This window comes from Ptychodera flava, chromosome 13, assembly GCF_041260155.1.
Source record: "Ptychodera flava strain L36383 chromosome 13, AS_Pfla_20210202, whole genome shotgun sequence".
NCBI lineage: Eukaryota > Metazoa > Hemichordata > Enteropneusta > Ptychoderidae > Ptychodera > Ptychodera flava.
Window position 1 is genome coordinate 20,068,789 of NC_091940.1, and position 26,297 is coordinate 20,095,085.

The window sequence follows — 26,297 nt, forward strand, 5'->3', positions numbered from 1 at the left end:
GGCCATGGCATAAAGTGAACTTTATTGTTGGTATTATGTTTTTGAAAATGTGGTGACCCCCTTCTTCCTACCAGTGAAAAAGCGATGACCCCCCCCCTTTGCGGATTCCAAAATTATGATGACCCCCCCCTGAATTTTTTCCGGCCCCCCGGCCGTAAAAACTGAACGGTACCTAACCCTGCCTTTTGTCACTCTTACTGGGTGAGCTAATACTTGACCTTGTGACCTGTAAATAAGTAAACAGCTTTGATCAAAAGTGGGAATGCAGGACTCCTAGCCAATGAAAAGTCAATGACATCATCGTAGTGGCGCCTCTTCACAAAACAGCGTAAACAATGAATATCATTCCGCAGAACTCTGCTGGGTTAGGTCATGGAGGTAGCTCCTATTACCTCCATGGTTAGGTTGTGCGGTCGCATATCTTTCGTTTTTACAGGCGGTTTCAGATTTATTTTTCGGTTTATTCTCAAAGTAAAATTAAAACATATGTAATAATAACAGAACCCCACGGCTAGAGAGTGCAAGCATTCCGTACTGGGGGTATTTGCACTCGTGCTGGAGGTGTATTCTTGCTGCCCTCGCACTCGCTATCGCTCGTGCGAGGACTGGCGCAAGAATACACCTCCAGCAACTCGTGCAAATACCCCCAGTACGGAATGCTTGCACTCTCTAGCCGTGGGGTTCTGTCATAATCTGCACCTCAGCATACCACTGCTTATCCACGGCTGTCTTCAGTGTTACCAATTGGCTGGATTAGTTTCGAAGATTTTACAACTTTCTCGCAGTGAAAAAGGTAACAATATTGCCATACATACTTCGCTCAGATTTAACCTGTACGTAGAACACTGAATTCCTGGTTCATTCTTTTTTAAAAGTGATGTGTCGAAAACGGAGTGCACGGCTGGGAGATCGTGAACAAGAACGTAAGCCTACATTTAAGAGGCACTAACTAATAGAAGTCACATCAGGAAATGAGCCACAGTTTTTAGAAAAGTAATTTGACTTGGCGAAAAACACAGTGTTTCACGAGTAAGCATAGTCTAGAACAACATTATGAGAAATATAGATCAATAACCCAAACTAACCCTTTTGAAAACTTAGGAGATTACAGACGATGTTTTTAACTACTCTGTTAGTGAGGGTGTTTTGAAAATTACGAGCTGTTGCAAATATTCGAAAGCCAATTTTCAAAATATGGTATTTATACTAGTGTAGGTTTTATGATATCATGCCTTCACAAGTTACAGAAATATATTTTGATTTTGTCCAACCACCACCAATGGAGTGTCTGTTATCTAACACTTTCCCTTGTGTATATTTATCGTTATGTAGAGAGAAAATAGTTCTGGCACCCCGCCAACCATGAAGACTTTGGTTGTCACACTCATTATTCTCCTGATCGCGTCCGAGGTCGTTGCACGACGCGATAAGTCTTGGTGGGTGGGACGAAGATGCTGTCGCCACGGCGGCAGTGGCGGTGGAGGAGGTGGCGGTGGAGGCGGTGGCGGTGGAGGCGGCGTCGAAATGCAAGAACATAGAGTACGGTTTCATATATCACTACGGCAATGAAATCCATGGAGGCAAATTATCTATAACAGACATGCAGAATAGAACAACAATCGGAATTATTCCATTTCCTTTTCAAAACTCAATTGAATCGCTAGATCATTGACATATTACTGTGAATTGCTTTGGAGCATTGGCATTAGACGAACTAGACACATAGTCTAAATTGAGGTGTTGCCAATACTGTCAGGTGTAATTATCAGCTGAGCAGTATAGTAATTCCAGTCGACCACAGAGAAATCAACTCTGCCAAAGTTGAAACATTGTCCGCAGCAGGTCAGATGTAGTCAAAACAACTACACCTGAAAGCAAGTGATAAGACTTGGACAGTGCTTAGACATATGTGGTGGTTTTGTTTAGACTACGTCTGACCTCCTGCTAAACAATGTTCAACTTTTGCAGAGTTGATTTTTTATTGATCGAATCATGTTACCCGCTTAGCTTTTAATTGCACCTGACAGTGTTTGCAACACCTCGATTTAGACAATATGTCTAGTTCGTCTAATGCCAATGCTTCAAAGCAATTCACAGTAATATAACAAAACTAGTCGCGTGGTCAGACAACGCCTTGGTTTGTGTCAGATTTTGCCCTGTGGACTTTTTCAAACTTTCTTTGAAAATAAACCCCATAGAGCTATTCATGTGTACATCAAAAGGGCCAAGAATTGTTTTGTACCAGCCAATTTTAATACTACACCAGGAAATATCCTTGACACTTGTAGAGGAAGCCTTCAGTCATCAAACTTAGTCTCTCTACAATATTATGAACGACTCTACTAAATACGAATTATCTGTGATTTACGTTACTTTCCACTTTCGTATATGCCCTCACCCATTTTGACCTTCAGTTTCTTCTAATAAACCAAACTGTTTTCTAAATTTCAGGTCTTAACCTCGGAAGAACCACCCCTTGGAGGGAAAAGATTACAGAGTCCATAGCGACAATGAACAACGTTTTTAATAATACACCTCCATGCCGACCGGACCTGAAGATGGATTGATTCAGAATATACTAGACTATTAGAGTGTTGTCAATGGTTTACATTACATTATACATTTGCAGCAATGATGTAAGATTGTGTTCACTAATGATTTAAGAGTATAAAGCGAAAAAAAAGGGGGGGGGGAAGCAGAACAAAAATCTTATGAATCATCACTTCTATTTTATAAATCTTAGCCGCAAACCCAATTTTCAACGTGTGTATTCTACTGTATGCACTCGACTGAAAATCTGGGACTTGTTATGGCGTTGTTCATCGAAAGAAGCTAAAGCGTCCTACTTGCAATGGTACATTGTTTATATACATATAACATTGTGATATTATTCAAGTTATAACTAACATGCCGTCTACATATTTTTCATTTCTAATTGTTCACAGCACGATATTAAAAATGCAAGCTAAACGAGTGATAGTGTAGCGTCCATTTCTTTATGGAATTTGGTGTGATACTGGGTTTCGTAATTTATTCATGATTATCAGCGTGAGAAACAGTTTATCGGGGGGATGATATATGCGCGGTGATATGAACTTTTCGGGTTAATGAGTTCAGTATTCCATCATCAACTTTGAAATGCTGATCATAAAGTTATCAAAAAGTCCCGGAATTTCTTAAAGATATTCAACATTCAAAGTCTTGACAATTTTGAAACTATTGTTGCCGATAAGATAGCTCTTTTAAATGCAATAAAAACGGCAAAATGATCAAGTCTAACCATATTATGAAGTAACAAATGTGCGCTGTGCATATTTTCCCAATAATTATGGTTTGATCTAAGGGCGTTTTGGGGTTAAACATTCGGAAGTAAACGAAGCGAGCTGCAAAAATATCTCCCATTAGCTAACACTGCTCATCGTACAAAATTTGTCACGGTGCTGTCAAGGGACCGCAGGTTTCTGATTGGTCAATACGCACGATGATTAGAATTCAGTAACATCACTGAAACATTATGGAACAACGCATTCGTTTAACTCCTCTTCCCGCCCCCTTCCTTACCCCTCCTGCCAATGTTCCCTGTCCTCTAATGGACTTTTAATATGGACGAGCCGACACATGAAGTTCATCAGATAGAAACAGGGGCATGCTCATTATTGCAAGACCAGAACTCCCCTGTACCGTGATGGTGCAAGTCACCTTTCGTAAACTGTGAGTAACGTATGCAAAAAGACAGCCAACCGTTTTCTATGTATTTCATTGACATGGACAATGTCCTGCAGCATATATTGAAATGAGTAGGGGGTTGTAAGTTGACAAAGGCCAGAAGGTCCGCAAATAATCAGATTTTCACAGATGCTGGTCGTAGACGTAATCTACAAAACTATATCAACAACATTTTTGTACTTTCAAGTGATTACTTTATTTTGATTGTCCCGATTTGATAAACACAGTGGTGTCTGTTTTTAAGTACTTGATCTGCCGGCCTTTAAAAAGAGGTCCGTCTTTCGCAAATGTTGAACGCATCTTTTCAGATTGACACATAATTCCTCAAGGTCAAGCATAGCAAAAAGTAAAAAATCTTCGTGGAATGACCTTAATCAGAACTTGCTATTTCAAGTTTTGGATAGCAAAGTTCTCAAAAACATCAGCGCATCGATCTTTGCTACATAGTGTACAGATCACTGCAAATGATAAGCGCGGACCCTTCACTGCCGGACCTGTTAAAGGTAGTACCGGTATGTGCCTTCAAAGCGTTCGAACTTCTGCTCAAACTTTGCACAGTGAAAGTTTCAACCATTATTTTATCAAATAAAGACTACAAGTCAGGAGTAACCATGCCAAGTTTGATCCTAGAGATACAACTTACCTAAGGTGTACCGTAATTTGAAATTCCAAATGGCCACCATCCCTGGGCCTTTGTTAAGTCAGAGGGGCAAATAATCACCCTTCTGGTTTCCGTCTAACTAAGACGGTGAAAATAGTAAAAAAATTGAGAATCTGAAAAATGTCCCCGAGACACATTCTACCCTAACATGGAATAGTTCTGTAGTGAATAAGTAGAGAACGCATCGTTTTGAAGGCAAGAGAGAAACTTCAGACCCGGTTTTCGTTGGAAGGGCACATTGATTAATAACCCTCCACTTTACGTGTTTCAATTTTTAAGACAGAACATTGTAATGTATTTCGCACGTAGGAAAATGTGTTTCACATACATGTTTCACGTTGAAAAAGCATAGAAGTTTTTATTTCACATTCATGTCTTTTCGTTGTCTCTTCTGTCTCCGTATTTTGTGGTTATTGTTCTCGATGAACGTGGAGGTAGTTTTGCGTTCTCGCTGGAAAGTCGCACTTCGCAAACAATAGAAAATCCTTATGCGATTTTGACTCACACAAAACGAAATGAGCTTTTACCACCCCCCCCCCCCAAAACGAAAGAATTACGTTTGTCGTGCGTCAGCTTTTACTATCGACGGCCCCTTATTGTATTCAAGAGGTTATTCTGCTTCTTTGGTAGACATCGTCATTACACAGAATTCCGGGGTTAATGTTTGTCATTCCGAATACGAGTGCTGTCGTAATTTTCAACAAAGCATCAAACATGTACCGTAGAGAAGTTGATTTGTCTGTGCACAGGCAGAAACCTTCGCCAATAAAATCCCACAGACAGCTTTGTTGTCCGCTGGTTGCTCCGTTACCATGTAAGGGGCTTTGAGCTGACGATCAACCACGCCGTTTGTTATTGTGTCCTAAAAAGTCATGAATTGATATCGTTAAGACGAAACCAATATTAATTCATCCTTAAGTCAGCTATTTGCATCGGAACCTTTGCATGGCAAGATAGTTGAGCAATATTCTTATACCAGTGAACGAAGTTGTCAATACAATTACATGTAAGGTCAGTGGATGATTGAGAAAAAAAATCCGTCGTGATACTCCGAGATTGCACACCAGTTAAAGTAAATCTGCACCTCAGCATACCACTGCTTATCCACGGCTGTCTTCAGTGTTACCAATTGGCTGGATTAGTTTCGAAGATTTTACAACTTTCTCGCAGTGAAAAAGGTAACAATATGCCATACATACTTCGCTCAGATTTAACCTGTACGTAGAACACTGAATTCCTGGTTCATTCTTTTTTAAAAGTGATGTGTCGAAACGGAGTGCACGGCTGGGAGATCGTGAACAAGAACGTAAGCCTACATTTAAGAGGCACTAACCAACAGAAGTCACATCAGGAAATGAGCAACAGTTTTTAGAAAAGTAATTTGACTCGGCGAAAAACACAGTGTTTCACGAGTAAGCATAGTCTAGAACAACATTATGAGAAATATAGATCAATAACTCAAACTAACCCTTTTGAAAAGTTAGGAGATTACAGACGATGTTTTTAACTACTCTGTTAGTGAGGGTGTTTTGAAAATTACGAGCTGTTGCAAATATTCGAAAGCCAATTTTCAAAATATGGTATTTATACTAGTGTAGGTTTTATGATATCATGCCTTCACAAGTTACAGAAATATATTTTGATTTTGTCCAACCACCACCAATGGAGTGTCTGTTATCTAACACTTTCCCTTGTGTATATTTATCGTTATGTAGAGAGAAAATAGTTCTGGCACCCCGCCAACCATGAAGACTTTGGTTGTCACACTCATTATTCTCTTGATCGCGTCCGAGTTCGTTGTACGCGATACAAATGCTTGGTGGTGGGGACGAAGACGCTGTCCCCACGGCGGCAGTGGCGGTGGAGGAGGTGGCGGTGGCGGTGGAGGCGGTGGCGGTGGCGGTGGAGGCGGCGTCGGAATGCAAGAACATAGAGTACGGGTTCATATATCACTACGGCAATGAAATCCATGGAGGCAAATTATCTATAACAGACATGCAGAATAGAACAACAATCGGAATTATTCCATTTCCTTTTCAAAACTCAATTGAATCGCTAGATGATTGACATATAAATATAACAAACTAGTCGCGTGGTCAGACAACGCCTTGGTTTGTGTCAGATTTTGCCCTGTGGACTTTTTCAAACTTTCTTTGAAAATAAACCCCATAGAGCTATTCATGTGTACATCAAAAGGGCCAAGAATTGTTTTGTACTTGCCAATTTTAATACTACGCCAGGAAATGTCCTTGACACTTGTAGAGGACGCCTTCAGTCATCAAACTTAGTCTCTCTACAATATTATGAACGACTCTACTAAATACGAATTATCTGTGATTTAAGTTACTTTCCACTTTCGTATATGCCCTCACCCATTTTGACCTTCAGTTTCTTCTAATAAACCAAACTGTTTTGTAAATTTCAGGTCCGAGCCCCGGAAGAACCACCCCTTGGAGGGAAAAGATTACAGAGTCCATAGCGACAATGAACAACGTTTTTTATAATACACCTCCATGCCGACCGGACCTGAAGATGGATTGATTCAGAATATACTCGACTATTAGAGTGTTGTCAATGGCTTACATTACATTTTACATTTGCAGCAATGATGTAAGATTGTGTTCACTAATGATTTAAGAGTATAAAGCGAAAAAAAGGGGGGGGGAAGCAGAACAAAAATCTTATGAATCATCACTTCTATTTTATAAATCTTAGCCGCAAACCCAATTTTCAACGTGTGTATTCTACTGTATGCACTCGACTGAAAATCTGGGACTTGTTATGGCGTTGTTCATCGAAAGAAGCTAAAGCGTCCTACTTGCAATGGTACATTGTTTATATACATGTAACATTGTGATATTATTCAAGTTATAACTAACATGCCGTCTACATATTTTTCATTTCTAATTGTTCACAGCACGATATTAAAAATGCAAGCTAAACGAGTGATAGTGTAGCGTCCATTTCTTTATGGAAGTTGGGTGTGATACTGGGTTTCGTAATTTATTCATGATTATCAGCGTGAGAAACAGTTTATCGGGGGGATGATATATGCGCGGTGATATGAACTTTTCGGGTTAATGAGTTCAGTATTCCATCATCAACTTTGAAATGCTGATCATAAAGTTATCAAAAAGTCCCGGAATTTCTTAAAGATATTCAACATTCAAAGTCTTGACAATTTTGAAACTATTGTTGCCGATAAGATAGCTCTTTTAAATGCAATAAAAACGGCAAAATGATCAAGTCTAACCATATTATGAAGTAACAAATGTGCGCTGTGCATATTTTCCCAATAATTATGGTTTGATCTAAGGGCGTTTTGGGGTTAAACATTCGGAAGTAAACGAAGCGAGCTGCAAAAATATCTCCCATTAGCTAACACTGCTCATCGTACAAAATTTGTCACGGTGCTGTCAAGGGACCGCAGGTTTCTGATTGGTCAATACGCACGATGATTAGAATTCAGTAACATCACTGAAACATTATGGAACAACGCATTCGTTTAACTCCTCTTCCCGCCCCCTTCCTTACCCCTCCTGCCAATGTTCCCTGTCCTCTAATGGACTTTTAATATGGACGAGCCGACACATGAAGTTCATCAGATAGAAACAGGGGCATGCTCATTATTGCAAGACCAGAACTCCCCTGTACCGTGATGGTGCAAGTCACCTTTCGTAAACTGTGAGTAACGTATGCAAAAAGACAGCCAACCGTTTTCTATGTATTTCATTGACATGGACAATGTCCTGCAGCATATATTGAAATGAGTAGGGGGTTGTAAGTTGACAAAGGCCAGAAGGTCCGCAAATAATCAGATTTTCACAGATGCTGGTCGTAGACGTAATCTACAAAACTATATCAACAACATTTTTTGTACTTTCAAGTGATTACTTTATTTTGATTGTCCCGATTTGATAAACACAATGGTGTCTGTTTTTAAGTATTTGATCTGCCGGGCTTTAAAAACAGGTCCGTCTTTCGCAAATGTTGAACGCATCTTTTCAGATTGACACATAATTCCTCAAGGTCAAGCATAGCAAAAAGTAAAAAATCTTCGTGGAATGACCTTAATCAGAACTTGCTATTTCAAGTTTTGGATAGCAAAGTTCTCAAAAACATCAGCGCATCGATCTTTGCTACATAGTGTACAGATCACTGCAAATGATAAGCGCGGACCCTTCACTGCCGGACCTGTTAAAGGTAGTACCGGTATGTGCCTTCAAAGCGTTCGAACTTCTGCTCAAACTTTGCACAGTGAAAGTTTCAACCATTATTTTATCAAATAAAGACTACAAGTCAGGAGTAACCATGCCAAGTTTGATCCTAGAGATACAACTTACCTAAGATGTACCGTAATTTGAAATTCCAAATGGCCACCATCCCCGGGCCTTTGTTAAGTCTGAGGGGCAAATAATCACCTTTTTGGTTTCCGTCTAACTAAGACTGTGAAAAGTGTAAAAAAAATTGAGAATCTGAATATATGTCCCCGAGACACATTCTACCTTAACATGGAATAGTTCTGTATTGAATAAGTAGAGAATGCAGAGGTTTGAAGGCAAGAGAGAAACTTCAGACCCGGTTTTCGTTGGAAGGGCACATTGATTAATAACCCTCCACTTTACGCGTTTCACTTTTTAAGACAGAACATTTTAATGTATTTCGCACGTAGGAAAATGTGTTTCACATACATGTTTCACGTTGAAAAAGCATAGAAGTTTTTATTTCACATTCATGTCTTTTCGTTGTCTCTTCTGTCTCCGTATTTTGTGGTTATTGTTCTCGATGAACGCGGAGGTAGTTTTGCGTTCTCGCTGCAAAGTCGCACTTCGCAAACAATAGAAAATCCTTATGCGATTTTGACTCACACAAAACGAAATGAGCTTTTACCACCCCCCCAAAAAAAAAAAACCCGAAAGAATTACGTTTGTCGTGCGTCAGCTTTTATTATCGACGGCCCCTTATTGTATTCAAGAGGTTATTCTGCTTCTTTGGTAGACATCGTCATTACACAGAATTCCGGGGTTAATGTTTGTCATTCCGAATACGAGTGCTGTCGTAATTTTCAACAAAGCATCAAACATGTACCGTAGAGAAGTTGATTTGTCTGTGCACAGGCAGAAACCTTCGCCAATAAAATCCCACAGACAGCTTTGTTGTCCGCTGGTTGCTCCGTTACCATGTAAGGGGCTTTGAGCTGACGATCAACCACGCCGTTTGTTATTGTGTCCTAAAAAGTCATGAATTGATATCGTTAAGACGAAACCAATATTAATTCATCCTTAAGTCAGCTATTTGCATCGGAACCTTTGCATGGCAAGATAGTTGAGCAATATTCTTATACCAGTGAACGAAGTTGTCAATACAATTACATGTAAGGTCAGTGGATGATTGAAGAAAAAAATCCAACGTGATACTCCGAGATTGCACACCAGTTAAAGTAAATCTGCACCTCAGCATACCACTGCTTATCCACGGCTGTCTTCAGTGTTACCAATTGGCTGGATTAGTTTCGAAGATTTTACAACTTTCTCGCAGTGAAAAAGGTAACAATATGCCATACATACTTCGCTCAGATTTAACCTGTACGTAGAACACTGAATTCCTGGTTCATTCTTTTTTAAAAGTGATGTGTCGAAAACGGAGTGCACGGCTGGGAGATCGTGAACAAGAACGTAAGCCTACATTTAAGAGGCACTAACCAACAGAAGTCACATCAGGAAATGAGCAACAGTTTTTAGAAAAGTAATTTGACTCGGCGAAAAACACAGTGTTTCACGAGTAAGCATAGTCTAGAACAACATTATGAGAAATATAGATCAATAACTCAAACTAACCCTTTTGAAAAGTTAGGAGATTACAGACGATGTTTTTAACTACTCTGTTAGTGAGGGTGTTTTGAAAATTACGAGCTGTTGCAAATATTCGAAAGCCAATTTTCAAAATATGGTATTTATACTAGTGTAGGTTTTATGATATCATGCCTTCACAAGTTACAGAAATATATTTTGATTTTGTCCAACCACCACCAATGGAGTGTCTGTTATCTAACACTTTCCCTTGTGTATATTTATCGTTATGTAGAGAGAAAATAGTTCTGGCACCCCGCCAACCATGAAGACTTTGGTTGTCACACTCATTATTCTCTTGATCGCGTCCGAGTTCGTTGTACGCGATACAAATGCTTGGTGGTGGGGACGAAGACGCTGTCCCCACGGCGGCAGTGGCGGTGGAGGAGGTGGCGGTGGAGGCGGTGGCGGTGGAGGCGGTGGCGGTGGCGGTGGAGGCGGCGTCGGAATGCAAGAACATAGAGTACGGGTTCATATATCACTACGGCAATGAAATCCATGGAGGCAAATTATCTATAACAGACATGCAGAATAGAACAACAATCGGAATTATTCCATTTCCTTTTCAAAACTCAATTGAATCGCTAGATGATTGACATATAATATAACAAAACTAGTCGCGTGGTCAGACAACGCCTTGGTTTGTGTCAGATTTTGCCCTGTGGACTTTTTCAAACTTTCTTTGAAAATAAACCCCATAGAGCTATTCATATGTACATCAAAAGGGCCAAGAATTGTTTTGTACTTGCCAATTTTAATACTACGCCAGGAAATGTCCTTGACACTTGTAGAGGAAGCCTTCAGTCATCAAACTTAGTCTCTCTACAATATTATGAACGACTCTACTAAATACGAATTATCTGTGATTTAAGTTACTTTCCACTTTCGTATATGCCCTCACCCATTTTGACCTTCAGTTTCTTCTAATAAACCAAACTGTTTTGTAACTTTCAGGTCCTTGCCCCGGAAGAACCACCTCTTGGACGGAAAAGATTACAGAGTCCATAGCGACAATGAACAACGTTTTCAATAATACACCTCGATACCGACCTGACCTGAAGATGGATTGATTCAGAATATACTCGACTATTAGAGTGTTGTCAATGGCTTACATTACATTTTAAATTTGCAGCAATGACGTAAGATAGTGTTCACTAATGATTTAAGAGTATAAAGCGAAAAAAGGGGGGGGGGAGCAGAACAAAAATCTTATGAATCATCACTTCTATTTTATAAATCTTAGCCGCAAACCCAATTTTCAACGTGTGTATTCTACTGTATGCACTCGACTGAAAATCTGGCACTTGTTATAGCGTTGTTCATCAAAAGAAGATAAAGTGTCCTACTTGCAATGGTACAATATTTATATACATGTAACATTGTGATATTATTCAAGTTATAACTAACATGCCGTCTACATATTTTTCATTTCTAATTGTTCACAGCTCGATATTAAAAATGCAAGCTAAACGAGTGATAGTGTAGCGTCCATTTCTTTATGGAAGTTGGGTGTGATACTGGGTTTCGTAATTTATTCATGATTATCAGCGTGAGAAACAGTTTATCGGGGGGGGGGGGATGATATATGCGCGGTGATATGAACTTTTCGGGTTAATGAGTTGAGTATATATATTCCATCATCAACTTTGAAATGCTGATCATAAAGTTATCAAAAAGTCCCGGAATTTCTTAGAGGTATTCAACATTCAAAGTCTTGACAATTTTGAAACTATTGTTGCCGGTAAGATAGCTCTTTTAAATGCAATAAAAACTGCAAAATGATCAAGTCAAAGCATATCATGAAGTAAGAAATGTGCGCTGTGCATATTTTCCCAATATTTATGGTCTGATCTAAGGGCGTTTTGGGGTTAAACATTCGGAAGTAAACGAAGCGAGTTGCAAAAATATCTCCCATTAGCTAACACTGCTCATCGTACAAAATTTGTCACGGTGGTGTCAAGGGACCGCACTTTTGTCTCTGATTGGTCAATACGCACGATGATTAGAATTCAGTAACATCACTGAAACATTATGGAACAACGCATTCGCTTAACTCCTCTTCCCGCCCCCTTCCTTACCCCTCCTGCCAATGTTCCCTTTCCTCTAATGGACTTTTAATATCGACGAGCCGACACATGAAGTTCATCAGATAGAAACAGGGGCATGCTCATTATTGCAAGACCAGAACTCCCCTGTACCGTGATGGTGCAAGTCACCTTTCGTAAACTGTGTGTAACGTATGCAAAAAGACAGCCAACCGTTTTCTATGTATTTCATTGACATGGACAATGTCCTGCAGCATATATTGAAATGAGTAGGGGGTTGTTAGTTGACAAAGGCCAGAAGGTCCGCAAATAATCAGATTTTCACAGATGCTGGTCGTAGACGTAATCTACAAAACTATATCAACAACATTTTTTGTACTTTCAAGTGATTACTTTATTTTGATTGTCCCGATTTGATAAACACAATGGTGTTTGTTTTAAATATTTGATCTGCTGGGCTTTAAAAACAGGTCCGTCTTTCACAAATGTTGAACGCATCTTTTCAGATTGACACATGATTCCTCAAGGTCAAGCATAGCACAAAGTAAAAATTTTCGTGGAATTACCTTCATCAGAACTTGCTATTTCAAGATTTGGATGGCAAAGTTCTCAAAAACATCTGCGCATCGATCGTTGCTTCATAGTGTACCAGACCACTGTAAGTGATAAGCAGATCCTTCACGTCTTGACCTGTTAAATATAGTACCGGTATGTGCCTTGAAAGTGTTCGAACTTTTGCTCAAACTTTGCACAATGAAAGTTTGAATCATTATTTTATCAAATAAAGACTACAAGTCAGGAGTAACCATGCCAAGTTTGATCGTAGAGAAACAAATTACCTAAGATGTACCGTTATTTGAAATTCCGAATGGCCACCATCCCTGGGCCTTTGTTAAGTCAGAGGGGCAAATAATCACCCTTTTGGTTTCCGTCTTAGTGAGACGATGAAAATAGTAAATAATGTTAGAATCTGAAAATGTCCCCGAGACACATTCTACCCTAACATGAAATAGTTCTGTATTGGATAAGTAGAGAATGCATAGGTTTGAAGGCAAGGAAAAAACTTCAGACCCGGTTTTCGTCTTTTCGGCAGAAAAAGTGACCATTTTGTATGGAGCAGATACGAGATTGATTATATATCGCTGTGCCGATCAGATTATATTGTTTAGGGAGAATCGTTGATGCCGACTTGCATTGTAAACATGTGATATCTGACGAAGATTTAGGACTTCCAAACCATCGTCACGTTTTTCATGCCTGATCTACAAATGTCTTGTAGAAAATGTATGCCCTCTTATCACACACCTTCAGTTTTCTGTTAGATTTTCATATAGGCCTAACCTGGAAAAAACATCTACTTTTGAAAACACTTCAGATTTTATTGTATTCAAGAGGTTATTCTGCTTCTTTGGTAGACATCGTCATTACACAGAATTCCGGGGGTTAATGTTTGTCATTCCGAATACGAGTGCTGTCGTAATTTTCAACAAAGCATCAAACATGTATCGCAGGGAAGTTGATTTGTCTGTGCACAGGCAGAACGCTTCGCCAATAAAATCCCACAGACAGCTTTGTTGTCCGCTGGTTGCTCCGTTACCATGTAAGGGGTTTTGAGCTGACGATCAACCACGCCGATTTTTATTCGAAAGCAGTTGTTATGTCCTTAAAAGTCATGAGTTGACATCGTTGAGACGAAACCGATTAATCCTTGTGTCAACCATTTGCATCGGAACCTTTGCATGACCAGATAGTTGAGCAATACTCCTATACCAGTGAACGAAGTTGTCAATACAATTAAGGTCAGTCAATGATTGAAGAAAAAATTCAACGTTTGACCCCGAGATTGCACAACAGTTAAAGTAAATCTTCAACTCACCATACCACTGCTTAACCACAGCTGTCTTCAGTGTTACCAATTGGTTGGACTAGTTTCGAAGATTTGTCAACTTTCTCGCAGTGAAAAAGGTAACACTACTGGTATGAATACTCGCTAAGATTTAATATGTCCATAGATACTTAATACTGAATTCCTGGTGCATTCCTGTTTAAAAGTGATGTGTCGAAAACAGAGTGCACGGCTGGGAGATCATGAACAAGAACGTAAGCCTACATTCACCAGGCACTAACTAACAGAAGTCACATAAGGAAATAAGGAACAGTAAATAAGTTTTTAAAGAAGTATTTTCACTTGGCGAAAAATACAGTGTTTCACGAGTAAGCATAGTCTAGAACAACATTATGACAAATATAGATCAATAACCCAAGCTAACCCTTTTGAAAAGTTAGGAGATTACAGACAATGTTTTTAACTACTCTGTCATTGCGGGTGTTTTGAAAATTACGAGCTTTTGGAAATATTCGAAACCCATTTTTCAAAATATGGTATTTATACTCGTGTAGTTTTATGATATCATGCCTTCACAAGTTATAGAAAGATATTTCGATTTTGTCCGACCACTACCAATGGATTGCCTGTTATCTAACACTTTCCCTTGTGTATATATATCGTATATGTATATAGAGAAAATAGTTCTGGCACCCCGCCAACCATGAGGACTTTGGTTGTCACACTCACTATTCTCCTGATCGCGTCCGAGTTCGTTGTACGCGATACAAATGCTTGGTGGGGGAGAAGAAGACGTTGTGAATACCGCAGCTACGGTCACGAAAGAGGCGCTGGCGATAGAGGCGGAGGCGGTGGAGGTGGAGGCGGTGGCGGAATGCATGAACATAGAGTACGGGTTTTCTATATTACTATGTCAATGAAATCCATGGAGGCAAATTATCTATAACAGACACCGAGAATACAACAAAATCAGCATTATTCCACTTCCTTTGCAAAACTCAAATAAATCGCTAGATGATTTACACACAAATATAACAAAACTAGCCGCGTGGTCAGACAACCGTTACGGCTTTTTTTGTCATATTTTGCCCTGTGGACTTTTTCAAACTTTCTTTGAAAATAAACCCCATAGAGCTATTCCAGTGTATATCAAAAGGGCCAAGAAATGTTTTGTACTGGCCACTTTTAATACTAAACCAGGAAAAATCCTTGACACTTGTAGACGGAGCCTTCAGTCATCAAACTTGGTCTCTCTACAATATTATGAACGAGTCTACTAAATACGAATTATCAGAGATTTAAGTTACTTTCCACTTTCGTATATGCCCTCCCCATTTTGACCTTTGATTTCTTCTATTAAATAAAACTGTTGTAAATTTCAGGCCCGAGCCCCGGAAGAACCATTCCTTGGAGGGAAAAGATTACAGAGTCCGTAGCGACAATGAACAACGTTTTCAATAATACACCTCGATGCCGACCGGACCTGAAAATGGATTGATTCAGAATATACTCGACTATGAGAGTGTTGTCATTTACATTTTAAATTTGCAGCAATGACTTAAGATTGTATTCAGTAATGATTTAAGAGTATAGAGCGAAAAAGGGGGCCGGGAAGCAGAACAAAAATCTTATGAATCATCACTTCTATTTTATAAATCTTAGCCGCAAACTCAATTTTCAATGTGTGTATTCGACTGTATGCACTCGACTGAAAATCTGGGACTTGTTATAGCGTTGTTTATCAAAAGAAGATAAAGCGTCCTACTTGCAATGGTGCAATGTTTATAGACATGTAACATTGTGATATTATTCAAGTTATAACTAACATGCCGTCTACATATTTTTCATTTCTAATTGTTCACAGCACGATATTAAAAATGCAAGCTAAACGAGTGATAGTGTAGCGTCCATTTCTTTATGGAAATTTGATGTGATACTGGCTTTCGTAATTTATTCATGACTATCAGCGTGAGAAACAGTTTATCGGTTGGATGATATACGCGTGGTCATAGGAACTTCTCGGGTTAATGAGTTCATTATTCCATCATCAACTTTGAAATGCTGATCATAAAGTTATCAAAAAGTCCCAGAATTTCTTACAGGTATTCAACATTCAAAGTCTTGACAATTTTGAAACTATTGTTGCCGGTAAGATAGATCTTTTAAATGCAATAAAACCTGCCAAATGATCAAGTCAAACCATATTATGAAGTAACAAATGTGCGCTATGCATATTTTCCCAATATTTATGGTCTGATCTAAGGGCCTTTTTGGGCTAAACATTCGGAAGTAAACGAAGCGAGTTGCAAAAATATCTCCCATTAGCTAATACTTCTCATCGTACAAAATTTGTCACGGTGGTGTCAAGGGACCGCACTTTTGTCTCTGATTGGTCAATACGCACGATGATTAGAATTCAGTAACATCACTGAAACATTATGGAACAACGCATTCGTTTAACTCCTCTTCCCGCCCCCTTCCTTACCCCTCCTGCCAATGTTCCCTTTCCTCTAATGGACTTTTAATATCGACGAGCCGACACATGAAGTTCATCAGATAGAAACAGGGGCATGCTCATTATTGCAAGACCAGAACTCCCCTGTACCGTGATGGTGAAAGTCACCTTTCGTAAACTGTGTAACGTATGCAAAAAGACAGCCAACCGTTTTCTATGTATTTCATTGACATGGACAATGTCCTGCAGCATATATTGAAATGAGTAGGGGGTTGTAAGTTGACAAAGGCCAGAAGGTCCGCAAATAATCAGATTTTCACTCACAGATGCTGGTCGTAGACGTAATCTACAAAACTATATCAACAACATTTTTTGTACTTTCAAGTGATTATTTTATTTTGATTGTCCCGATTTGATAAACACAATGGTGTTTGTTTTAAATATTTGATCTGCTGGGCTTTAAAAATAGGTCCGTCTTTCACAAATGTTGAACGCATCTTTTCAGATTGACACATGATTCCTCAAGGTCAAGCATAGCAATAAGTATAAAATCTTCGTGGAATTACCTTAATCAGAACTTGCTATTTCAAGTTTTGTATCATGGCAAAGTTCTCAAAAACATCAGCGCATCGATCGTTGCTTCATAATGTATAGACCACTGCAAGTGATCAGGGCGGACCCTTCAATGCCCGACCTGTTAAAGGTAGTACCGGTATGTGCCTTGAAAGTGTTCGAACTTTTGCTCAAACTTTCCACAGTGAAAGTTTCAACCATTATTTTATCAAATAAAGAATACAAATCAGGATTGACCATGCCAAGTTTTTATCCTAGAGAAATAAATTACCTAAGATGTACCATTATTTGAAATTTCAAATGACCACCATCCCCGAGCCTTTGTTGAGTCTGAGGGGCAAATAATCACCCTTTTGGTTTCCGTCTAACTAAGACGGTGAAAAGTGTAAAAATTTGAGAATCTGAATATATTTCCCCCGAGACACATTCTACCTTAACATGGAATAGTTCTGTAGTGAATAAGATGCATAAGTTTAAAGGTAAGGGAGAAACTTCAGACCCGGTTTTCGTGCTTTCAGCAGCAAAAGTGACCATTTTGTAACATGGAGCTACAGATACTACACTGATTACATATCTTGAGGTTCATAATATTCAAGACAGAAGCTGTACCGATCAGATACACTGTGAATTGCTTTGAAGCATTGGCATTTGACGAACTAGACATATTGTCTAAATCGAGGTGTTGCCAACACTGTCAGGTGCAATTAAAAGCTAGCGGTAACATGAGTCGATCATAAAAAATCAACTCTGAAAAGTTGAAACATTGTTTAGCAGGGGGTCAGACGTAGTCTAAACAAAACCACCACATATGTCTAAGCACTGTCCAAGTCTTATCACTTTCTTTCAGGTGTAGTTGTTTTGACTACATCTGACCTGCTGCAAGACAATGTTTCAACTTTGGCAGAGTTGATTTCTCTGTGGTCGACTGGAATTACTGCTCAGCTGATAATTACACCTGACAGTATTGGCAACACCTCAATTTAGACTATGTGTCTAGTTCGTCTAATGCCAATGCTCCAAAGCAATTCACAGTAATATTGTTTAGGGAGAATCATTGATGCCGACTTGCATTGTAAACATGTGGCATCTGACGAAGATTTAGGACTTCCAAACCATCGTCACGTTTTTCATGCCTGATCTACAAATGTCTTGTAGAAAATGTATGCCCTCTGATCATACACCTTGAGTTTTCTGTTAGATTTTCATATAGGCCTAACCTGGAAAAAACATCTACTTTTGAAAACACTTCAGATTTTATTGTATTCAAGAGGTTATTCTGCTTCTTTGGTAGACATCGTCATGACACAGAATTCCGGGGGTTAATGTTTGTCATTCCGAATACGAGTGCTGTCGTAATTTTCAACAAAGCATCAAACATGTATCGCAGAGAGGTTGATTTGTCTGTGCACAGGCAGAAACCTTCGCCAATAAAATCCCACAGACAGCTTTATTGTCCGCTGCTTTTTCCGTTACCACGTAAGGGCCTTTGAGCTGACGATCAACCACGCCGTTTGTTAGTCTAAAGTAGTTGTTGTGTCCTTAAAAGTCATGCATTGACATTGTCGAGACGAAACCAATTTATCCTTGAGTCAACCATTTGCATCGGAACCTTTGCATGGCCAGATAGTTGAGCAATAGTCCTATACCAGTGAACGAAGTTGTCAATACAATTAAGGTCAGTCGTGGATTGAAGAAAATAATTCAACGTGTGACCCCGAGATTGCACAACAGGTAAAGTAAATCTACACTTCAGCATACCACTGCTTATCAACGGCTGTCTTCAGTGTTAGCAATTGGCTGGACTAGTTTCGAAGATTTGGCAACTTTCTCGCAGTGAAAAAGGTAACAATATCGCCATACATACGTCGCTAAGATTTAACTTTTCCATAGATACATATACTGAATTCCTGGTTCATTCTTGTTAAAAAATGATGTGTCGAAAACTGGGAGATCATGAACAAGAACGTAAGCCTACATCTAACAGGCATTAACTTACAGAAGTCATATAAGGAAATGAGCAACAATTTTTAAGAGAAGTAATTTCACTTAGCGAAAAACACAGTGTTTCACGAGTAAGCATAGTCTAGAACAACATTATGAGAAATATAAATCAATAACCCAAGCTAACCCTTTTGAAAAGTTAGGAGATTACAGACGATGTTTTTACCTACTCTGTCAGTGCGGGTGTTTTGAAAATTACGAGCTGTTGCATATATTGGCACTCCGATTTTCAAAATATGGTATTGATTGGAATAGAGTCTTGTTTTTTCATCCGCTCATTGATACTAGTTTAGGTTTTATGATATCATGCCATCACTAGTTCAGGAATTACTGAAAGGTATATTGATTTTGTTCAACCATCGTCAATGGAGTGACTGTGATCAAACACTTTCCCTTGTGTATAGTTATCGTTATGTATATAGAGAAAATAGTTCTGGCACCCTGCCAACTATGAAGACTTTGGTTGTCACACTCGTTATTCTGCTAATCGCGTCCGAGTTACGCGATATACAGCTGGGTGGTTGTTTGGAAGAAAACGCCGTGAATACCGCTGCAGCGGTGGCGGTCGAGGCGGCAGCGGCAGAATGCATGAACATAGAGTACGGGTTGTCTATATTATTGTGTCAATGAAATCCATAGAGGCAAATCATCTATAATAGACACTGAGAATAACAGAGCAATCGGAATTAGGGAGCCTTCAGTAATTATCGGGGCGTGGGCCGGGGAAAGTCCGCGCACATCTGTACTGTAAAATGTGACCCTCCCGTATCCTCCTGTCTAAAATATGACCCTCCCCCTTTTCCGACATTCTTAAACTTGACCCCCCACAAACCACTGCTGTATTCTCCCCAGGAATTACTGAAACAGTATCAGATAATTTACATAACAATTGACTTTATTGTTATGTAAGTTAGCGACAAATTACCGAGGGGGGGGGGGCTGGCGTTTTGGGAGGGACAGTCGCAATTATCACCCAAGCATTTTTGAAGGGCCATGATATTTCACGCATTTGAGATCATGATATTTTTTTCAACTATAGGAAGGCAAGATGTGGCTAATACAGTGCTTCACCCAAAAATATAAATTCATAATACAAGGAGTCTGTCAGGCAAATTATTGACAATTTCCCCCGCAAAACAAGCTATATCTTTACATTATGTATGTTTGATTATATATTTAAATGTACTTTGCTTGATGTGGGAAGTAAAGTTTGTGTACAAAAAATTGAATTTTTTGAATAGGTAAATCTGTGTATTTATGTATGCTTGATTATTGCAATTAACGTTCTTGATTAGATAAGAGTGGTTACAAGTCCATAGTTGTGCAAAATATTTGATTTTGGAATTCAACGAAATTTTGATTCGCTATACATTAGGGTCTATGGTGAAACTATGAATAATTTTTTCTAATACAAAACTAGGTAAATGTATTTATGCACTCTTGATTATTGATATTCATGTTCTTGATAAGACTTTGGTGGTTGCAAGCCTATGTGTATGCAAGAACATTGATTTGGAATTTCACTGAAATGTTGATTTACTGTATAGATTGTAATCTATGAAAGAATTATGAAAAATGTTTTCCAATATAAAACTAACAATCTTTGCATTTATGTACATTTGATAGTTGATATACACTTTTCCACCTGTTGCATATGCTTTTGTCTCTTGTCTTTCATCAGTTTTAACTGTTGAATGTGTTCAATGATATCACTGCCTCTTCTTGGCTTGTGAAATGTGTGGATAATGTGTATGTATTTAAAAGAATTGGCATATTTCGTCGGTGATTTTCTATTGGGGAAATATCACACAGACAATCAAAGGTTTGGCCGTAAAATCAGCTTCTGTCAAAAGTGACCCCCCCAAGATAGGTTTATAGAAAGTGACTCTCCCCCTTGAACAGTTTTCTAAAGAGTGACCCTCCCCAATTCCCCCGGCCCACCCGCTGTAATTACTGAAGGCTCCCTTATTACACTTCCTTTGCAAACTCAATCGCTACATGATTGACATACCGTACAAGTATAACAAAAACTGGCCGAATGGTCAGACAACGGCTTGGTTAGTGTCAGATTTTGCCCTGTGGATTTCTTTTCAAACTTACTTTGAAAATAAACTCTATTGCGGTGTACCAGTACATCAAAAGAGCGAAGAATTGCTTTGTACTGGCTACTTTTAATATTACACCAGGAAAAATCCTTGACACTTTTAGAGAGACCGTTGAGTCTCTACAATATCGTAAATGACCCTACTAAATACGCATTATCTGAGATTTAACTTGCTTTCCACTTTCGTATATGCCGGTAACGTTTCGAGCCCCCCTTTGATCTTTGGTTTTTAAACGATTTCTTTTTGTAAACCAAACTGTTTTGTAAATTACAGACCAGAGCCCGTGAAGAACCACCCCTCGGAGGGAAAAGATTATATACTAATCCATAGCGACAATGAACAACGTTTTCAATAATACACCTCCCTGCCGACCGGACCTGAAGATGGATTGATTCAGAATATACTGGACTATTAGAGTGTTGTCAATGGCTTCCATCATCAACTGTGAAACTGATCATAAAGTTATCAAAAAGTCCCAAAATTTCTTACAGGTATTCCACATTCAAAAATCTTGACAATTTTGAAACTATTCAGCTTATTGCCGGTAAGATAGCTCTTCTAATTGCAATAAAAACTGCCAAATGATCAAGTCAAACCATATTATGAAGTAACAAATGTGTGTTGTGCATATTTTCTTAATATTTATTATCAGATGTAAGGACATTTGGGGGCTAAAATATACGGAACTAAACGAAACGAGTTGCAAAAACACCTCTCATTCCCTCACACTTCACATCGTCCCAAAAGGAAGAGTACACTTTGTCAGGGTGCTGTCAAGTGACCCAAAGCCTGTTTCTGATTGGTCAATGCGCAGGATGATTAGAATTCAGTTATATCACTGAAATATTCTGCAACAACTCATTCATTACTGGTTATTCCTCTTCACGCCCCTTCCCTACCCCGCCTGCCAATGTTCCCTGTGTTCTAAGGGACTTTTAATATGGACGAGCCGACACATCAAGTTCATCAGATAGAAAGAGGGGCATGCTCATTATTGCAAGACCAGAACTCCCCTGTACCGTGATGGTGAAAGTCACCTTTCGAAAACTGTGTAATGTATGCAAAAAGACAGCCAACCGTTTTCTATGTATTTTATTGACATGGATTAACAATGTCCTGCAGCATATTGAAATGAATAGGGGGTTGTAAGTTGACAAAGGCCAGAAGGTCCGTAAATAATAAGATTTTCACAGATGCTGGTCGAAGACGTGATCCACAAAACTATCTGAACAACATTTTTTGTACTTTGAAGTGATTACTTTATTTTGATTGTCCCGATTTGATAAACAAAATTGTGACTGTTTTAAAATATTTGATCGGCTAGTCTTTAAAAACAGGCCCGTCTTTCTCGTCTTTTTCCCTTGCTGGCAACGACTGGCTCTGGGCTGCACTCAATAGGCATCGATATTGTTTTCTGTGATAGGGAACCATGAAAGATATCTCCTAGCTTAAATTTAGCAATTTCAAAATGAAAAAGCCAACCAACTAGTCAACCAAAAAAAACTCAAATCAAACAACTGGAGATATTATTTGCAAAAGCAATATTTAGCCACTGTGCTTTCAGGACAAAAAATCCCAAAATAACGATCACATGTAACTGACTAGAAAGAGAAAGATGGTGTTAACAACCATAGGTAATAAAAAATGCAATAACTCTGCCTGTCAACCCCACAAAAATATTGCAACTATTTGAAAACATGTCCACATGTCTCTCCATTTTGACCATCCCTCCCAAAATTTAATGATGGGTCCCTCAAAAGAGCAGATATAGAATATATAAAACTTTCATCACTATTGTCATCTGATTTGGTCTCGTTACAGTTTTAAGAATCCAAACTGGCCGAGGGACCTGTATAGTCTGCGTTCTATGATTTGTTTAACACAAATTACATTTAATTTTTATGAAACGAATGCCCATAGGAAAGAGATGGCATATCAGTACTCCCCGATAAGCTGTTTATTTCTAGGGTCTATTGTTCAATATACAGTGTGTTTGTGGTAATTTACAATGAATTACTTTCAGTGATTGTTAAGGGTTGGTGATAACTTGACATGTGAGTTTTGTTATGCTAATATTAGACATTTTGATTTGTGGTACATTCGTGTCTAACACTCTGATGCTATTTCAATCAGATATAGCTGATATTGTCTCTTTGGATGTACGGGGGTTTTTAAGTGTAAATAAGGACATAAAACCAAGATATATGAAATATTTTATGTTAGACTTTGTATTTGCGACAGACATCACCTATAGAAAACAAGTGCTTGCTTGTATGCGCTTTATCCTGGCATACATCTTGCCATAGTGCCCTGTCTGCCACTTTCCATGGAGTTAAGGCTAGTTGTCTTACTTAGTACAACCTTTTTTGGCAGGATTTCTGTACCATGGACCACACTCCATTCCACTAAAATGTCAAACGAATAGTTTGTCAAGAGAATTGGCGAGTCACACCATTAAACTAGTTGTTGTTTCTGATCTCATGTCTGCAGTTGGTGTCGTCATCCCGAGTGTCTTTTTTGTGTGTATCATGTTTGTCAAAATTAGTATTGCGCAATGTGAATGTGGTATTGCGTCAAAGTTGTACGTGCCTCGAATGTGAAAGTCAAAAGTTTTTGATCAAAATTTCCTCAATCAATCAAGAATAACAATCAGGGGTTACCGTGCAAAGTTTGGTACAACCAAAACAGATCACCTATAACAATTCCGATACCTGCAGTTCAAAATGGCCGCCATTGTATGTTAACTCTATGGTGGAAAATACAAGTTTCGATCCGAAAAACTAAGATGGTGAAATTTTCGTACCCAAAGAGCTTTAAAATGGGCCCTCACAAGCGATAGACCCGAAAGTATTGCCATCAGGAATCTGAACCATATCTGTCTGTGAGACGCATTCTATCTAAAAAGAGAATTAATTTTCAGCTTGCGCATCCTGACATTTTACTGTATGTGATTTTAATCCTTCGTTCTCGTTCAAAGGTCTTTTAGTGAACAAAAATGTTTGAAGATGAAGCTGAAAAAAATAATACTGCCCCTGTAAATAAAATTAAGCGTTATGCAGTGTTGCAGCCAGGATTTTCAAACCCGGGGACACTGTATCCCACTACCGTTTATTTCGGGGGACAGGCACATTTTGGGGACAACATACATCATTTGGCAGTCAAATTTTGCATCATTTTCTAACAAAATAGTCTCTAAAGCTAAATTTAAGCTACCGGGACCGCATCGCTATGCTTGAATGTCAGTAATTGTAGCAGTATACCGTTACTGCCTCCAATCACATCTCAGTCGGACTACCAGCAAGTTATGATAGCAAGTGCAGCATTTTAATGACTTCTTATCACAGCTCCAAAAGTACAAAAATATAAACCTCAAAATAATCATGCAAAACAAAAGTCATCGTCAGTAACAAGACATTACTTGCAGACTACATCCAACACAGTCGACTCATGAGTGCGCCCGATGTGACCCGCAGAAAGCGAGAATGCGGGACAACGGGTTCCGTTTTGGGGGCATTGTCGCAAGGCCTGGCTGGGCCTGACTGCAACACTGGTTATGAATAGGGTGTTACATTACCGCCCTCGGCCCGGGGCGAGATTCCACATTTTGGAAGCTCTATAAGAGGGCTTGAATGCTGCACAGTTGCTTTTCTCGTATAGATACACTGACTTAGTGTGCTCACACACGGTCCGGTGTTCAGAAATGATTTGCAGGGAAGTCTCGTCACGAACCAACGAAACTCACCTCGGCCGAGGTGGTGAGTTTCGAGCTCGGGCTACGAACGCGATATTTGGCGAGCACAATTATATTCATCTTACGTGTATCATCGCGACGGCAAAAGAAATTGGAAGAGAGATGAAAATCGAGAACAATAACAAATATCTTTCAATTGTATTTAATGAATAAATGATGTTATTTTCTTATCATTCTTATTCATTTTTACTTATATTCTCATTATTTATGAATCCCGTGCTTGTACCAAGACTACAAAAAACCCGCCAACGCTAATAAACTTTCACACATGTTCATGCCACTCATCAGAAATGAAGGCCACGGGCCAGTCACAATGCATTCACACGTATCTTCTCGCGTTTCCCGGGGCTGGGCTGGGCCGGGCCGGCTGGGGGTTCTGTCAATGTCCACCGGTTCTGCCCTCTCTCGTAAGCAAATTGCACAAGCCCAATTCTGGAAATCCGACTTACGTATATAAGAAATGCACCGTACCTTAAATACGGAGCTCCCTATTTTACAAAAAAAGCTGTTTTATCACAGGATTTCTCTTTTCCGGGGATGGTCAACAATAGACCAAAACTCTCAACAGGGTAAACATTTGAAAATTCGGAAGCTTCACAGTGCTCTTTGCAAAAATCAGTTTGTAACTTTAGGGGAAACAAGCACGCCGTGCCAACTCTTAAAACAACAATCACACACGTACGTACACACACTGAAGTACACTAAAATCATAGATTTTGTGAAAAGTTTCCACTGACTCACTCCATGGAGGTACTACCTCGATGCACAGAGAAACATGGACAGAGTCGCAACGGGTATTGTTTAAGGCGTGAAGCGGTTACGTAACCCATCCATGTTCGCCTCGCCTCAGGTTGCTCTCGCCACTCTTTCCGATGAGTGCCGACCATGCATCCTTCGGTAATTTCGCCGACTGCTAAGCGAAAGTATGTTCGGCAAAGTTTGTGTTGTTGTTGTCGTGTGGTGCTGAGCGGAATTGACGTGTTGGCGAAAACGGGAGTGTTTTGAGCTTCAGGAAAGTGAGTTTTACCGTTTTAAAAAATCCTCTCATATTTTTATGAATATATAATGAGTGTGTTTGAACCAAATTTGAAAGTCTTTTATCGATACTGTCTGGTTTTACTCAATGGTTTACGGTCAGTCATACCGTCTTTTACACGTGCGTCAAGGAAGGACATGTTTATGAAACTGTTGGCGTGTTATGTTTTGATTGGCGTGAAGCAGTGTTTCTGGCCTGAGAGCTCACAAAGTAACTATGGTTGCTACGCAACTGGAAGTACGATGCCAT

At 39.2% G+C, this 26,297-nt stretch overlaps 1 protein-coding gene and 2 long non-coding RNA genes across 3 annotated transcripts; all 3 read left to right on the forward strand.

The window, feature by feature from the left end:
* Positions 1 to 635: 635 nt before the first annotated feature.
* Positions 636 to 2,974, forward strand: LOC139147751 (uncharacterized). The gene is made up of 3 exons (XR_011555794.1): positions 636 to 793; positions 1,333 to 1,539; positions 2,452 to 2,974. It is a non-coding gene; the product is annotated as an uncharacterized lncRNA (long non-coding RNA).
* Positions 2,975 to 5,281: 2,307 nt separating this feature from the next.
* On the forward strand, positions 5,282 to 7,333 carry LOC139147752 (transcription factor SOX-1-like). The gene is made up of 3 exons (XM_070718946.1): positions 5,282 to 5,565; positions 6,103 to 6,321; positions 6,813 to 7,333. Exons 2-3 carry the CDS (start codon positions 6,133 to 6,135, stop codon positions 6,864 to 6,866), a joined length of 243 nt encoding a protein of 80 aa, XP_070575047.1. The 5' UTR covers positions 5,282 to 5,565; positions 6,103 to 6,132; the 3' UTR covers positions 6,867 to 7,333.
* Positions 7,334 to 13,889: 6,556 nt separating this feature from the next.
* On the forward strand, positions 13,890 to 15,654 carry LOC139148705 (uncharacterized). Its single transcript, XR_011555977.1, has 3 exons — positions 13,890 to 14,246; positions 14,803 to 15,016; positions 15,510 to 15,654. It is a non-coding gene; the product is annotated as an uncharacterized lncRNA (long non-coding RNA).
* The last annotated feature ends 10,643 nt before the right edge of the window (positions 15,655 to 26,297 follow it).